The sequence below is a fragment of the Odontesthes bonariensis genome, chromosome 21 (genome assembly GCF_027942865.1).
Source record: "Odontesthes bonariensis isolate fOdoBon6 chromosome 21, fOdoBon6.hap1, whole genome shotgun sequence".
In the NCBI taxonomy this organism is placed as follows: Eukaryota; Metazoa; Chordata; class Actinopteri; order Atheriniformes; family Atherinopsidae; genus Odontesthes; species Odontesthes bonariensis.
Window position 1 is genome coordinate 13323889 of NC_134526.1, and position 17656 is coordinate 13341544.

General features: G+C 39.9%; 1 protein-coding gene across 3 annotated transcripts in view; it reads left to right on the plus strand.

The window, feature by feature from the left end:
* The window catches only part of kcnt2b (potassium sodium-activated channel subfamily T member 2b), a 38814-nt gene that overhangs the window by 11088 nt on the left and 10070 nt on the right, over positions 1-17656 (plus strand). For all 3 annotated transcript variants that reach the window (XM_075453559.1, XM_075453560.1, XM_075453561.1), the window contains 14 exons: positions 2397-2476; positions 2806-2908; positions 3197-3259; positions 4070-4118; positions 4559-4618; positions 5383-5457; positions 5603-5686; positions 6071-6165; positions 6807-6987; positions 10550-10714; positions 11401-11537; positions 12055-12118; positions 13871-13979; positions 17541-17649. In XM_075453559.1, coding sequence (XP_075309674.1) covers positions 2397-2476; positions 2806-2908; positions 3197-3259; positions 4070-4118; positions 4559-4618; positions 5383-5457; positions 5603-5686; positions 6071-6165; positions 6807-6987; positions 10550-10714; positions 11401-11537; positions 12055-12118; positions 13871-13979; positions 17541-17649 — 1374 coding nt within the window. The remainder of the gene's footprint in view (positions 1-2396; positions 2477-2805; positions 2909-3196; positions 3260-4069; positions 4119-4558; positions 4619-5382; positions 5458-5602; positions 5687-6070; positions 6166-6806; positions 6988-10549; positions 10715-11400; positions 11538-12054; positions 12119-13870; positions 13980-17540; positions 17650-17656) is intronic.

The window sequence follows — 17656 nt, forward strand, 5'->3', positions numbered from 1 at the left end:
ATGGTCAGTGCTGTGTCATTATGGAGCGCAGGCATGGGTGGAAGCAGCAGGAGAACAAGTTCAGCAATCTCTCTCTCTCTCTCACTAAGATCCTCCTCCGCATGTCTCCTTCTGTCCTCCTGTCCATCTGTCTGTGTCTGCTTATATTTGTCTATTTCTACACTCTCTCCCTTTCACACATGTACATATAAATGCAAATTCACTACTGAGTGAGGTTTGAAATCATATTTCCTTCTCTACAAGTTATCTTATTTCCTGTTATTAAAGCTTCACGTTTCGCATTATTGGAGCTAATAAAATCATCTTTATTGGCTCTGAGTAAGTAATTAGCTATCGTGCTGAAACGCCATCATGATGTGCTTGTGCGTCTTTTGTTTTAAAATTCAAATCAAAATTTTTTTTATCTGTTTTTCTTCACTATCCTCCCCTTCAATTAGAGATCCCAAATGTCAACTACTGTCTTTCCCAGGGCTTTTCATTGGGCTATAAACTGTGCTGTAGCGAAACGGCTTCCACTTAAAAGAAACACATTGGGGCAAGATGACCTGAAATATTCTTCCCTAGAGAAGACATCATAGCGTTTCCTCACAGAGTTCGAAGAGGCTTTGAGGGATATAGAAATTGTGTTAAAGCAGCAATAGATGGGAAAAATGTAACAGGAGATATGGAATGCACCATAGAAACAATGTAATCATCAGACGTCATGATGCATGAGATAATTATGTGGGACGCATGTCTGATGAATGTGCTTGTAAAAGAACACATGAGCTTGAGGAAAAGAAAACATTCAAGTATATACCATTTTATGAGGATGGTAACGAGAAAGTTGCCAATGTGGAGGTTTCTAGAAGAAGTACAATACGGTGAGGGAATTACAGCTGTGGGAAACAACACTATATATGCATTTCAATGCATAATATCATCATTTTGGAAGCACAGAATAGTATAGGTGTCTGGGAAGTATATGTAATATTTATATAAGTGTATGTATACATTTTTTAGATATTATCCATGCATTTATTCTGAGACATTATTAGTTAGATGATTTAAAAGAAGAAAGATTGATTATTATTCCTGATGGTCGGCTGAATAAAGTAGGTCTGAGGTCGCCGCTTTCATTTTGTACTTGTAATGACCACAAATAAAGTAAAAATGTTTTTGCTGAATTTTCAACTGCAGTGCTTTTTTAACCACAAGAAAAACATGGTCCATTTTCTAGTCAGAAACGTACAATCGCACACACTTGTACCATTTCAAGATGTGGAGCTGTGCAAATCTGCATGTTTTTTCATTGTTCAACATGTGTGCAAAAGCATTATTGTCAGAAATAAGGAGCCATCAACAAGTTGCAGCGGGACCATCAGCTCCAATGGATCAAGACAATTCACAAGTATGTGTTTGCTCATATCTGCTCTTTGAGAATGAAAGAGAAGATAATGAATTCCGTGTTGCCATAGTAACAGAGAAAAGTTACGCCACAGCCCCAAATGTTGGTTTGGTTTAGCTCTGTGTCTGTTAGCCCGTGTGGGCTGTTGGTATCTATCTAAAAACATGGGAGGACCCCTCACCCCTTAACCTCCAAAACCCCACTGCTGCATATTCCTCCTGTTGCAGGCAGGAAAATAGACCTCAGTTGTTCTATCTGTCTTTCATCTGCTGGTAAGAAAAAAAATAAAAATAAATAAGGCTGGCCAAATGCGCTGGTATTTCATCCCTGACTTGAGTCATCCACTCTTCCTTCCATAGGATTAAAGGAGAACTATATAATACTCACCTGTGGCCAGACATGAAATACATGTGAGTGGCCTGATAATATAATATAATAATAGTAATGACCTGGTAGCAGGTGGGTATTTTATGCCTGGATTTGTACTGAAGGTGCGTGTGTGTCCCTCAAACAGGAGGGTGCTGGACTGGAAAGGCAGAAAGAGCAGTAATTATGGTCTCCCGTGTTCAGCAGAAACATCAGAGGGAAGTAATTTGTTGCTCTATATTTAATCAGTGGAGATAACGAGACTGACTGCAGCTGTCTGGGCCTATGGGCAGGCGGACAAGCTTGGACACCATTTCCTCCAAAACCCATTAGTCTTTAATACAGCCAGCCACATTGTCTTATTTCCATATTTTTCTGTGTTCAAATAATCATTATCACCTTTCCCATCTCCAATTTACTCAAGTGTACACTTTCTCTTCCTCACCTTTATTCTATTTCCATACATCTCCCAGCACTCCACTTGTTTCCTCGCCGCTGTCTCTTGACTTGACTTATAAAAAAGAAGTGTTTTATCTCCTTAGTCACCTGAATCGTCTCCTGCGTACCTTTTCTCTTCTCTTCAGCACCTTCAATATCCTTATCTCTCTTATTGACTCTGCTCATCTCTCCTTCCCTCTCTTAGGGTGCAAGTAGAGTTCTATGTGAATGAGAACACTTTCAAGGAGCGCCTCAAGCTTTTCTTCATCAAAAACCAAAGATCCAGTGAGTTTGCAGTGTTTAAGATCACACCCTGTTTGTGGGTAATCAGCTGTGAACTAGAGGTTTGCTGTCTTTGTTTCTGTCTTACAGTGGAGGAAAAGTGTTTCTTTTTAGTGTTTAAAGCAATGTTCTTGCCCTGCGTTTCATCACCCATTATTCAGCTTGTCCTCTCTTTGTGACTGTGTCAGACTGTGTCTGTGTAAGGATAAAGATTGAAATGCAGTTTATTTTTGCCCTGTTAGCCTTTAAAATGGCAATTCACACACAGTCACTTGATATATTAAGGATGTCTTTGATTTTTAATGACCAATTATCTTCTTTTTGAATCGCAGGTCTGCGAGTGCGAATGTTTAATTTTGCTCTAAAAGTGCTGAGCTGCCTCCTCTACATTGTCCGTGTTCTGCTTGACAACCCACAAGAGAAGAGACAGGACTGGTGAGAAAAATTATGATAAAAGTGGCTTAATGGGGGGAAACAAAGTCTCCTGTGACTATGCAGGCCTGATAGCAGTCACAAGAGCACTGGATCAAGAAATGAGATGACAGTGAATATAAAGTATCTCGTAAAAAGGTTTTGATGTAAAATTACAGTGTGGCGAAGATGTAATCAGGAAATTAACACGATTTTTTTTCTCTGAGCATTGAGTTGGTCCAGCGTAAGCTGCAGGTGTTTGACAATGAAGTTGCATTCATTGTTGTTTTTGTTGTTTTTGCCCTCCTGCAGTGTTAGCGGAGTTAACTGCACCAAACAAAACTCATCATCCCATCCCTGGAGTGAGTTTGACTGGTAAGCATGCAAGCTCTAATTAGGATTGATGGCTTCTGCTGGCAGACAAGGACTATGAAACCACACACCCCAAAGGACTGACATCCCCGACCCCGGCTCACCGGTCGGAAATGTTGTATGGCCCAATCAATGCAACTTCCCCTAACTGATGCAATCCACAATGTTGATATTAAGCAACACAGATCCACATTCATTTGTCACAATCCAGCAGTATAGATTACCTGACAACATAATATGTATGTAGTGTCTGTGCAGCCTAATCAACAGCGATGTAGTGGAGATAAAGTATGTAATATACAACAACAGAGACAGAGGAAAACCAGAGAGTGTGCATGGTCCCGAGGCTACGACATGTCTCCTGCTCAGGGACCTATTGATCTAATTGATGGCTAATGACACTGGCTAAGCTCTGGCTCCAAATGAATAAGGAGCCTGACAGAGTGAGCTCTGCATAGGGGCAGGCTCCTGCCGTAGGCAGCAGACTCATAGCATCACTGCAGATAGCACTCATGGCAGCCATGATAAGCCCAAGGGTGTCTTAGAGGAAAAAGGAACAGCCTTTTTTCTTACAAATAAAGACGTAAAATTGACTGTGAACATCACTGTCCTCGTACAATATGAGCACACCGTGGTTCAGCAGTAAAGAGCATAATTAAAGCAGTGACATGAGTTGTGTTCATGGTAACCGTTAAGTGTCACTGTGTTCAGCAGAGGAGTTCTATACATTTACCTGTTTAATGGCATCTGGCATTTTCTGGCATCCCTGCCTGATATCTACTCTCTGTACTTTCCCCTCCCTGCACTTTGTAGGAAACTCATCATCTGGGTTGATAGACCTCTACCGCTGTGGGCCCTTCAGGTCAGATACATGACTACACTCCTGTGTAAACAGGCTGTTTACAATCATTTCTTTATACAAGAATACAGATACATGCCAAAAAATGTCTGAATCTTTTATTGATTCATTCGCAATTACATTTAGGTCACATATTTTCAGGGCTTTAACACTGAACTCAGATAATTGTGCTTGGCATGAATTTACGCTGGCAGAATGATTACACACATATACAGGTATAAAAGCAGACAACAGGCTGTCTCTTGCTTCATTTAAACCTATTCCCTCTGAAGCGCAAACATCAGCACACCCACTGATTCCACCCACGCTCTCCATCTCTTCGACTCCTAATTTCTCTCTGCTCTGGTCTCTCTCTGACTATCTCGACTCTTCTCTCTGTCTACTCTCCCTCCGTGTCAGTACATTTGTCCCTTACTCCCTGCCCTCCCTCTCTCTTTTTGCAGGTGCTTGTGGCTTTCATCAGCTTTTCAGAAACTATGTTGCTCGTGTACCTCAGCTACAAGGTGAGCCACTCACAGACCCCAATGGCCACTCTGAAGCCTTTTTCGTGATGTATGTGACTATGATGTCCACATGTGTGGTGTGTGTGTGTGGAAAGGGTGTGGACTTGGATGGATGCTTGGATGGACGCTTCAATGTTATTTGTCCACTTTGCTCTCCTCTGTACATTCACTTCTCTAAACTGATGTTTCTCTAAAGTGATGTTTTGCTTTGTCCACCGATGTTTCCTTTGCTTTTGCTGTTGGAGGGGCCTGGAGCCTTCTTGCATTCTACTGTTATGGATCAGAAGGACTGTAGGGGAGGCCACTGTGTTGAAGCAGTGGGGGCTCTATCCATCAACGGGTTGCCCTGCCTTTGATGTACTTGACACTATAAGCCTATGAAAGGCTCACTCCACAAATTACTCTGGAGGCTAGAGGCCTTAGCATTTAGAGCTGACTGATTCCTGTGGACATACCCTGTGTCTGTCCACCTACACTAGTCAGATTCAGGTCAGCCACATCCAGGCAGCAGATGCATAAAAACAGCCATGCCTGACATCTTAATTGAACAGCAAGGCTCAGCGGAAACTGAGTAATGCTGCTTCTTCTCACAAAGGACACAAGGGAGTTGTATAACTCGCATACATCCCTATCTGTTCTATGGTGCAAAAGCTCGTCAATTTGTCCCTTTCTGCTCTCAGCAGTCAGATCTGTTATGTGCTAATCCTCTAAGGTCACCAAGACAATGGAGTTTCCTGACCCCCATGTGTGGTTTGTGTTTCCAGGGCAACGTTTGGGAGCAAGTATTACGTGTCCCGTTCATTTTGGAGATGCTCAGCGCCATTCCTTTCATGATCACTGTGAGTGGAGAAATAAGAATTACTGAGCAATGATAACATGGGAAGTCTCTCAGGCAACTGGTTTTTTTTGGCCGAGAGATGGCATAGCACTCTTTGACAGCTCTTACAGTAATATCACAACACTAAAGAGATTTCTTCTTGACAGGTGATTTTGCCCTCCTTCAGAAATCTCTTCATCCCTGTATTTCTCAATTGCTGGCTGGCCAAACATGCTTTGGAAAACATGATTGTAAGTAACACCCTAAGTCACTATCTAGTTTTTCAATGCTGTCATCTTAACAGCTGTGTTATGTTGTTTTGTCGGCATGCAATTCCACCCTTACCCTCCAGTTTCAGCCCACCAGCTTTATTTAAAAAACTTTACTATGAAAGTAAATTTATCATAAAACAAACTAATGACTTGAACTTGTTCATGAAATTCTAAACGCTCCCTGACTGTTTTTTGAATAAATGTTTTCCCTTTAAATATTTTACTAAGTTGTCATTTTCATCTCATTCTATAAAGCATTTTAATATTTCATCTATTTTCTTTTACTATCAGCTCCCTTCATGTATTCATTTATTAATTTATCAGCCCATTTCTATATATTCATTTTTATCTGTTTCTCTACAGAATGATCTTCACAGAGCGATTCAGAGGACACACTCGGCCATGTTTAACCAGGTGGTGATACTTATCAGCACGCTGGTCTGTCTCATGTTTACATGGTGAGAACCATCACTGCTGGGGGGGGGGGGGCAACAAGTGAATAGCAAGTGAACTGTAGAAAAGGAAAAAAAAGATGAGACAGGCATGCAATGGTGTGATACATGCAGAGAAATAAGTCATAAAAGAGAAGGAAAAATGCAGCTACTGTAGCTAAGAGAACGAGTGGCTGAAAGCAGTGAGGTAATTGGTTACTATGAGAGGGAGATGCTGCTCCTAAATGACAGCTGGTGATTGCTTCAGCACAGTGGATGATGTGTGTCAGCTTGCTACATGTCTGCCACAAAAGCATGAGCTAGTCCAGGAGATCCTACACACTCGGCTTGAGTTAAGCGCTCTGACCATTTGAGGGCTGACATTTGCCTGTTTCTTCTTCTGTAACTTCTATAAATATCTATATGTTAAAGATTATCATGATATGTGCAGCTTACAAACCTTTATGGAAACATTTGCAACAAAGGCTCAAGCTCAAGCATGCATTCACATCCTATCTCTGCACATTCTATCTCTGTCACACTCATATGCACGGGTGTGAAAAACAGATCCCCATGGCACCTAAACCTCACACAGCCTGTGAAGTCTCTTATGTGTTTTCTTGTTTTTGTACTGTCTCCACGTGTCCCATCTTTCTGACCTCCATCAGCATCTGTGGTATCCAGCACCTCGAACGTGCAGGCAACAACCTGACACTTTTCGACTCGCTGTATTTCTGCGTGGTCACTTTCTCCACGGTGGGTTTTGGAGATGTCACCCCACAGATCTGGCCTTCGCAGCTCCTGGTAGTCATCATGATCTTTGTCGCTCTCATTGTGCTTCCCATCCAGGTGAGAAATTATGGTGATCATCTTTAATGCAAGTACAGACAAGAATATAAAAATATATCAATTTAAAACAGAAAGCTATGGAAGTGGTTTTTAAGTTACAATCCTAAAACCTGTATTGATTTGATGAATTGCCAAGCCCTGAAAAGCAAAAAATCCATTTCACCTCCCTCATATTTTATTAAACCTTTCAAGCATCATAGAGAGCTCTACCAAGTAGTCCACCAGCTTGAAAATAGAAAATCTCAGGTATAAGGACAGATGAATTTAAAGTGATCAGGGGAAAAAAAAATGTTAATCAAAAGATGGTATAGCTAACTCGTTAGCCTGGATATGCTCAAAAACACAAAATATTTCTCCCTTGACACTAACAATGTTTGTATTGCCCTTTCACATAATAATATCCCTGCATCCATCATGGATTTACAACAGAGTTTTATGTAGAGTCCTCCAGACTGACTCAATTCCTAACAGAGCCCTCAGCCGCACAGCATCTGTGAGTGCTGCCATCTTTAGTCTGTCTTCTGCCTTTTGGCAGCTCCACAGAGAGAAATTCACGACCCAGAACTAAAAAAGCTTTTTACACACAAACAGGGACTTATAAAACACCTTGACAAATGCATCAATTGGACTGCATCCCAGCAGTCCTTCTCCATATTTGTGTACACCTTTTATCCCTACGGTAGCTGCCCTGCCCGTGTTTCCCCCAGAACATGCGAGGGTGCTAATAGCATTCATTTTCTCTGTGTATGCGTTGTACTTGCAGTTAGAAGAGTTATTTCTGACTAGGGAATCTCTTGTACACATACACATACACATACAAAAGAAAAACCACCCAGAAGTGATGATGCAACAAGTCATTTTTAATTTTTTTTAAATTTTTCATCTGAAAGGCTTCCTCTGTTTTGACAGACTGGTTGGGAGTTTCAGGTTTACAAGCAGTCATCTGAGAAACTGATGAGGCCTAGAAATAGAATAGAAGTTCAGTTGCCTTATTTCCCAGCACTTAGGATCATAACATAGTTCTTCCTTGTCAAAATGTAATTTCCTGTACCCACAATGACACTCATCTTATTCACAATGATATTTTTAGTTATTCAAAACATCATTCCTCCCTGCAGAATATCCTCATTTTTTATAAACTCAATTTCAAATATACACAATTGCAATCTCATCATATTAGATATGCATAGATGTATTTTTTTTTCTAAGAGGAAATCTACATCTATGGACATCTGTAACACTATTGTGAACACCCATAAAAGAAATCCATGAAACTGAAATTGACAAGAATGAAACTTTGAGACAGAATTTTTAAAGCATGCAGCATGGCCTGTAATAAACACCTCACCCTCTATGGTGATGGCAGATAATCTTTAACTGTCAGTGGTCCAGTTTAAATTGAAGATATATGCATTGCTACTCAGGCAAATGAACATCAATGTTGACAGTGAAGAATTCTGTAATAGAAATTTTAAAAAAATGATCCGTCATTGAACATTTTTTATATGTTTTCAAATATCTACCTCTCATTATCTATCAAAAACGTGAGGAACAAAACAATGTGGATACCCATAATTGCATTAATCTCTAGATATTTTTCCAACTGTAGATATGAGTTTTCAGTTTAACTGGTCATCATATGAATAGTAGATATCTGATGAAATTTTTACTGAGCATTTTACGACCCAAAGTCAGATCATAGATGTGTTTGATGGTTTTTCATTCTGCATATTCAATATTCAAAATGTGATGTGTAACAAGTAGGCTATCGATATCTGAAATTGGGATTTTATTCTTTTTTTTGTAAGAATTCTTTTAAATATCAAGACTATTCGTTCTAGATATCAAGATTGTAGTATGAATATGGAAAATTAAAAACCCATTAAACAAAACTGTGAAAATTATATTCAGGAATAATAATATCTTGAGTGATCACTATGTATAAGAAGAGTCACTGTAGATATGGAGAGTTTTCAGTTTGACTATTGAATTACAATAATCTGCAATCCATATCAATTCTGGTTACTTGATATTAACAGGTCTTTTTGGTAATTAAAGCATTGTATAAGTTTCTACAAATCTGCAGATATTTCAAAATACATTTTGTATTAGCATGTGATTGTGGGTATCTTTAATTCCAGTTTTGACCAGCAAGAACGTTATTTTAATTAGTAGAATTGCTATTGTGGATGTCCAAAAAGCAGTTACAGGAGTGTTATTGAATTAAATGTTAAAACGGCTTGCTGCATAAAACTACAGCCTGAAAGAAAAGAAAATTAGGCGTAAGGATTCTTTTGCTAAACTTGCATGAGTCAGGTCATGAAAAAACAGCGTTCTGTTCATCATTGACATGGTAACCATTTCATCCTCTCCGCTCCCTCTCCTCATCTTTCATCCATAAATACCCCCTTGACATTTCGAAACTGGCCCCTGCTAGTGCTCACCCTGTGTGTGTGTGTGTGTGTGTGTGTGTGTGTGTGTGTGTGTGTGTGTGTGTGTGTGTGTGTGTGTGTGTGTGTGTGTGTGTGTGTGAGTGTGTGTGTGTGTGTGTGTATGGGTGTATGTGTGTGAGTGTGTCTTTGTCTACTCTTGTGTCCTGCCACGATCAGAGTCCAGGCTGCACAGAGCCACAGGTCATCTCAGAAATGTTTTTTTGTTTTCGATCCTGTTGCTGCCTCTCATGGTTTTCCTTCACCTGACCACTTCATACTTCAGGAAATGTACCTCTTTAAATTATTTTGTGACATTTTTAGCCTTATGATCATACTGTATTGAAAATAAAACAAAAGGCTACCTGTCAGGACATTTCTCCTGATTTAAATTCAGTCTTCACTATTTTGGAGACTTCACTTGGAACACATATTGACATTTTCTAATGGAGGCTTGATTGTTACATCACTTATCTACCACCGCGACATGTCTATGCACAAATGATGGCTGAATAGAACCGTCCCTTAGATGTGTACAGCCTGGTGATGCTTTTCAAACATCTCACATCAAATCTAATTTATCTGGGTCAAAATAATGATTTACCAGAAAAAGCACATAAATGACACATGTCTGTGTCTGAGTCATTACCAACCATTCATTGCAAGTGTTGCTGTGGAGCTCGCAACCTCCATTACAGCAGACATAGAGTTCAATTCATCATCTCATCCCCGACCACAGACATAACAAGTGTTAAACATCTTTGTACATTAGTATTTAAATCTGTAGGAAATTTTACTCGAGCATCACTGAATTTGTTCAATTTTTCCACTATCTGTCATTCCTCTGCCCACCTGATACACCCAAACACATCTGTGTCATTTTGTTAAAGCCTTACCACAATTTCCATTACCTGTTTTCCAGTCTTAATGTCCACTATCATGTTCCATTCATCCACCATCCGGCAGTCTCCACTTATCTTAATTCCCCCAAACACTCTCCCTAATCAAATGAAAACACTATACAGTACAAGGCATTGCTTTATTTTTATATGCCACCTGGGCCCATGCTGTATTCCAGTTAACTTAATCCTATATCCATCTGTTGAATGTGATGGATGTCACCCTAAATGCAGTTTGAGCAGCTGGCCTTTCTCTGGATGGAGCGACAGAAATCGGGCGGCAACTACAGCCGCTACAGGGCACAGACGGAAAAACACGTGGTGCTGTGCGTCAGCTGTCTCAAGATCGACCTCCTCATGGACTTCCTCAATGAGTTCTTCGCTCACCCCCGGCTGCAGGTCTGGTTTTAAGTAGGACAAGAAGGTGTTGAGGGAGTCTTGTGTGACTGTGTTTGTTGTCTGTAATAATCCTTTCCAGGAGCCCAAGCTGGGTCTAAGGGAAGGGATTTATTCCACAATAGCAAGAGTCAGATGCCTTTCTTATGCATGTTGGAGCGGTTGTGTGTGGGCTTGTTTGAAGCTTGCTTTGGTATTGATCTCTTTATATTTTCCATCTTGATGTCTGTGAATTCCCTGCCTTTTCAGTTTGTTCTGGTAAATGTGCTTTTCATTTGAAAAGTTTGATCAATCAAAGCAATTAGTACGACTGCTCGGCTGATTTAAGCATCATAATAATAATAATAACAATAAATTTTATTTTTAAAGAGGCGCCTTTCTGGACACTCAAGGTCACCTTACAAAGTGGATAAAAAACATCAAAATAAAACACATCAATATTAAAAGAAGTAAAACACCAGAAATCAATAAAATTAATAAAACACAGAAAATCATTTACAACAAAAAGGGGGCAGGGAATTGTATCAGATGGAATAGGCAGTTTTATCACAATATATCAATATACACAATATACAATATATCCACTCGTACTTTGCATTAGTTCAAAATAATTGCCACAATCAGAAGATGTCTTGTTGATTTCTTGCTTGTTCTTAAACAACATTGACTCAAATTGTGTGTGTGTGTAGGACTACTACGTGGTGATCCTTTGCCCTGCTGAGATGGATGTCCAGGTAAGGAGGGTCCTACATGTCCCTCTGTGGGCTCAGAGAGTCATCTACCTGCAGGGGTCTGCCCTCAAAGACCAAGACTTGATGAGGGCCAAGTGAGTCATTGTGACCATTTATCTTCTTCAGAGGAATAATTATCACAGAATCATTCTGCAACAATCAAGAGAAAACATAGTAATGAAAGCACTTGACATGAAAGCACTATGATATGACAGTCGTAACACATTGGAGATGGAGCTCTAATGAATTCTTAAAGAGCCATGTGAAAGCCCTGAGTCATGATGCTTATTTTTGCCCTCCCTGACTTCTGATAATATAGACACAGCACCGCATGCTAGCTCCAAAGAGAAAGAAAAGGAAAAGCCTTCTTGTCAACTCTCCTCGCCTCCTACATCTCATCTTTAAATTGTGTGGGCTTAAATGTTACACTGGCACATTTGTTATCTCTATTGTCCTACTTTTTTCTCTTCAATCCTCTTCCTCAATAACATGACAGCAAGCCTCCTTCCTGTGTCTCACGGCTTTCCCCAATTCTCTCTTCCCCTCTTTCTCCCTCCAACCCTGTCTGTGTCTGTTGCTCCTGTGGCCACGCGCTCTACTAACTACTCGCAGGATGGACGATGCTGAGGCCTGCTTTATCCTCAGTAACCGGTTTGAAGTGGACCGCATTGCTGCTGTACGTTCCTCACAATTTCCCTGTCTAGCCATGACCCCTCACGCTAGAAAACATCCACACGAAGCCTAAGCCATATTGTTTTACTTTCTAATAAGCATCTTAAAAACAATTATTTCATCATTTACCAACCTTTTTTTCACATCTTGCTTTATGAATAATAACTGTAAAGCAGATTTGTGAATGGTGGATATAGCTCACTGCAGTGGCTGAATTTTTTTTCACATTTCTCTTTTAAAAATTCCCTTTAGAGGATGAATTCTAGGGTAAAATCAACCTAAAAGGGGTATGAAAAGGCTTAAACTCACAGAGAAACGTTCTGCAGAGATTAGTTAAAAAGAAAGGACCATGAACTTTAGATAACACCGTAACGAAAAAAATTATAACTATAAGTCTAACTGACACCGTGGGTTTCACGCTGAAAGTTGTAGCAGTACCTCATTTTCTTGACTTGTCACATCACTAAACCAGAGAGGACTTTTACTTAAGTGCTTTAAAACTTGCCTTCTGTTGTCTGAGCAATTTGAACTTTGTGATAAAAGCTGAAGTTGACAAGTCATCTTTGCCCAGACAACTGGGTGAGATAAAGTGTGATTTAAAGAAGAGATTTATTTTTTCTTACCACAGCTGCTTTTACGTTTAAATGGTTTTGCATTCAGTCTGTATTTCTTTACACTTTCCCTCTTTATTTTGTCACTGTCTTACACATTACAAATTACTTTGTTTAGAGCTTAAAAGCTACACATTAAAGCTTACTCACTTTAATGTGTTTCCTGTGAAAACAGAATAAATGCTCTACACTTATATATTCCCTTTTAACGTTATCTAGTATCTACAAAGTGCTTATGAATGTATTTCTCCTTTATCTAGACAGACATACAGAGTATCACCTTAAATCTTTCCACACTTAATATGCTGTGCTTTTTTTCTCCACTATCACTTACTGATTAACATATCAGGGACAATATTGGATAAACAGTGTTTTGTCAGTGGAAATTTCAACTCGAATAGCAGCTGGGGATCAAACTATTGATCTTCCAAAGGAAAGATGAACACTGCTACACCTCCACCATGGACAATTCCCCTCCTCAACAGCCCAGTCGTCAGCTCCAGGGGGCTGATCGGGTCTCTCCCACACTTCTGTATTTGCACTGTTATAATTGGCTGCACAGTTTGTAAATGTCCCCATTTGCAGGAGACATCAATATCTTTATATAGTTTTTCAGGGAAAGACCAACTCTAAAATATCAATTACATTACCCACAGAACTATTTTTATGTAATTACTTCAAATATTGGATTAAGTGACACATAGAGAGATCACATAAAAATAAAAAAAACATTTAAACTCCATATTTGTTTTCAGAGGGACCTGAATATGAATTAGCAAACATTTGCATGCTTATCTTTTAGCTAAGATCACTGGTGCATCAGAGTACAGCCTCATTAGTTTAACAGCACGGCTGTAGACCTGTGGTTTTTTCATCGACTGAATTTTCAACAGCCTTCTCAGGGCCAAACTCACAGATAACAAACCATGGCCTTGCCACAGTCTGTCATGAAGTTTCAGAACTGTAGTACTCTGACTGTTCAAAACGCATTCAATTGCTCCACACAATCAATGGTTTAAAGGGTATTGTCATAAAGAATCTACACTCTAATGCTTCTAATGGTGGGTTTCCACCTCACTTTTCCTCTCTTTCTCTCCTACTGCTACTCTATTTATCTCACTCCAATCTGTCTTCAATCTTGTCAGGATCATCAGACCATCCTGCGAGCCTGGGCAGTCAAAGATTTTGCTCCAAACTGCCCCCTTTACGTCCAGATTCTCAAACCAGAGAACAAGTTCCACGTCAAGTTTGCAGGTGGGCACTGAGAGTTAAAGTAAAGATACTGGCATTAAATTGAGAAGTCAGCTGAAGGTGTTGTTAGATGTAACTGTTATTACCAGATGCAGGAAAGGATTTGATGGCACTTGCTGAATTATACTTCTTCATGGTACAATTTGGCAGTTGAATTTGTTCAGTTTTTCACTGGAATTGTGTTGTCACCAGTCATAATGCATGTCAAAGATTATCTACGCTCTTTTAGTTAGCCTCTGCAGTGCTGCATTATGCTCACAGCAGAAACTGAGCTGTCATAACGACACAATAATTCCAGTGTGTGCCCTCAGCTGTTGAGTTCTATTTTCTACATGAACTTATCTGCCTGATTTATTAGCCTCTTTTCCATTAGAGGGATTGTTCAACAGCTTTGCTCTATGTTCTCCCAGCTCTGAAGAATTGTGGGAAAGATTGGCACATCTTGTCTGTAAGCCTTGTTGTGGTTTCTGTCAGTTTTGAACATTGCCTCATGGAGGGGTCTCTATTCTAGTCCCAGCAGAAGATGCCAGTCATTTATCTGTGGGTGAAAGAAGAACTGCTCATTCCAGCTGTCTCTATCAATGATTAACGTTTTACTTGGCTACATGGCAAAGAAAATTGCTTCTTTTGATGAGTTCTGCAGTAGTGCTAAGTGCTAACCTGGCAGACGAGTTCTCCCTGCAGGGTAATCCTCCTGTTGTGCTGTTAAAATACCTCAAAGTCAGACTTGGGCCTTTGTCATTACCAAGGCAAGAATAGTTAGGCAAAATGAGAATTTCATGATCATCCATTACAGCATCCTTTCGACAACAACAGATTAGCAGTGAGCTGTGCAGAATTAATCTTCTGCTCTTATGTTGGGAGTTTTACCCACTATGCATGTGAATTTCTTTCATATTTTTTCCTCACAGGATCATAATCTTTGACTTGTTGAAATATCCTCATTCATTTCAGAATAATTACTCAGCACTGGATGATGCGGATATTGTTTACTCCCTATTTGACCTAACAGCTATTCAGTGTTGAATTCAAATGCCCTGTGATACAATTGGGATTTCTAAAGGACCCCTCTTTATCAGTTTGAATGGATCCAAGTTAGGAATAAACTGAGTTTAATGTCACTTATTCTTGAGGTCACAACACAAGAGGTAGACTCAGAAAGCGACCCAGTGTGCAGTTACGTGAGTACAGATGCCATAATTTGACACCACTTGGAATACACTCATTAAGTGATGGTGTGGGAGGCAATAATGAGCAGGAGTTACAAGATTTAATTTGATCCACAAACACAGTTTGATAAGAGCTGAACATTCATTGGAAAAGGTCTGTCTGCATGATGCATGGCAGTAAACCTTGAGGGGTTTGGGTAACTAAACAGAAATGGGTCCAGAGTGTAGACCGATTATTTTCCCAATTTATTTTTTGAATGAGAATAGCTTGTTGCCCTCCTGAGCTTGGCTTATTGTTGCTACAGAATGCTGATAGCAGCTCACCTAGAGTACACATTCAATAACAGCTAACTCATTTAATTAGCTAAACCTGTGGTTGGGTTGTTATTGCACTTTTGTAGATAACCACACTTATACGCACATGCATATTTGCCCACACGCGGTTACACCTTTTATCCCAGTTTTTAATAGAAAATATGTGGACTCAAGAGATGTTGAAACACCAAGATCTTTGGAGTGAGAGTGACAGGGAGGGGGTTGTCTGTGCGTTCAAGTTTGTATGTGTGTGAGTGTAAAGTGTGTCAAAGTCTGTAATTGGTTTCACAGCTGGTCCTGGTCCAGGTATCTGAAGGATGGAAACCTTTGCTGAGAGGTAAACCTGGAAAAAGATGGGAAGTGAAAGGCTCACAGGGTTGAACAGAGGCTCAATATAGAGATTGGAAATTGAATATCTTCCAATTTCACAAATAGCTTTGATGTTTTTGCCTTTTCCTTTGCAGGCTTGAGATGTCAATTGCGCTACACAAATGTTGAGTTAAAATTGAATTAACTGGCTGTGTGTTTGAGCTGTATAATGATGTGTTAAGCCAGAAGAACACTGGTACCTACATAAACAGTTTCACAATAAGCAGCTTTAATTGTCATGTTTATCATCCGCACACCCTCATGGACATGCATACCTCACTGAATTACTATAAGCTGCATTTACCTCTTTGCTGGTCTTCCGCTTTTTAGAATGCCAGTTTATTAAGTTTGATTCTCATCTCGGGCTGATGTGATGTGTTGTCACCAATATTTTCCTAATACAGAGCACATTTTGTGCTTTTAGGGTCCATCTCAATGTTGCTGCTTCACAGGCAGCCTGATATGCTGTGCGTTGAACTGAAGACAATGTGATCACAAATTACATATCACAGGAAATGAGTGCTCCCTTGGCCCGCTACACTGATTGGCTTACTACAAACATTAATCGCTCTATTGGATTTTCCTTTAAAAGAAGAGGCAGTGAGGCAACAGGTAAACAAGAGTGTCATCGGTGTTTGCTCGGTTTGATTTGGTTTGCCTAACAGGCACGGCTATGTTAGGTGTTGGATGATGTGAGTGAGAGGTGGCTCAATAAAGCTGACACTGAGTCACTGGTCTGTTGCTAGGTCTTCCTACCCCCCCGTGTTATTGGTCCTTTCTGAGTGGACAGGCTCAGATTTATAACACAGGTGCCTGTTTGGGCCAGTTATCTTTGACAAACCTCAAGCAATATATACCAACATTATATTTGTGGCATTTGATTGAGAGTGTGAAAGTGTTGTTTAGTGTTGTAAACACAGTCGTGTCAGTAAAATTGATCTATGATTCAGAGTGCTGCAGAGTTTGCAGCATCAGTAGTACTCATTCAATGCCGTGAAGTCCAAGAAAAAACCTTTATATTGCGGAGCTCTAACTAATCTTCTTTGTAGCTACTCTGATTGTTGGACTGCTTTGCTCTCAGTTTTCAGCTTTATCTGTCAATTGATTTTTTTTAGAAGGTTTCCACTTCTCACTTCTTCTAACTTTTGGTCTGTGGCAGGATGTGTGTGCGTGTTATACATGCTGACAACACATCATGATCACAATGTTACATCAGACCTGCTGAGAATACACGAGTCTTCTCAGAACTTGACAAACTGTGTGTGTGGCCTTATAAAGGAAAGGCATACAGAACATGCACAGTAAGCACATAAAGATTATACAAGTCTCATATCCACAATCTGCTCTACAGAATTTTAGGCTGAAAGCTGTGTTGTGACCTTACTAAACCCCGCTTCCCTGATTGTTTTACCTAATATATAATTATTTCCTGACACAATGATTTCCACAACGCAAAAGACAGAAGGTTGTGGCCTTGAAAAATTGATGAAGTCGTTAACTAATCTCTTTTATGTATAGGTATGTTGCAATCTATCTATGTTTCTTTTTTATTTGTGATCTTGGTTTGACTCTTGAAGAAACTTAATTGATTTGGGGCTGTCCCATTGACTTTGGTAACACGCCGAATATTGATGTGGCATTTTATGAAGAAAAATGTTTTTTGCTTCATTGAAGCATAACCTTTGTGTCTCTTGTCTCTCTCTGTCTGCAGATCATGTAGTGTGTGAAGAAGAGTTTAAATACGCCATGCTGGCCTTAAACTGTGTGTGCCCTGGAACCTCAACTCTAATCACTCTATTGATCCACTCCTCTAGAGGACAGTGAGTT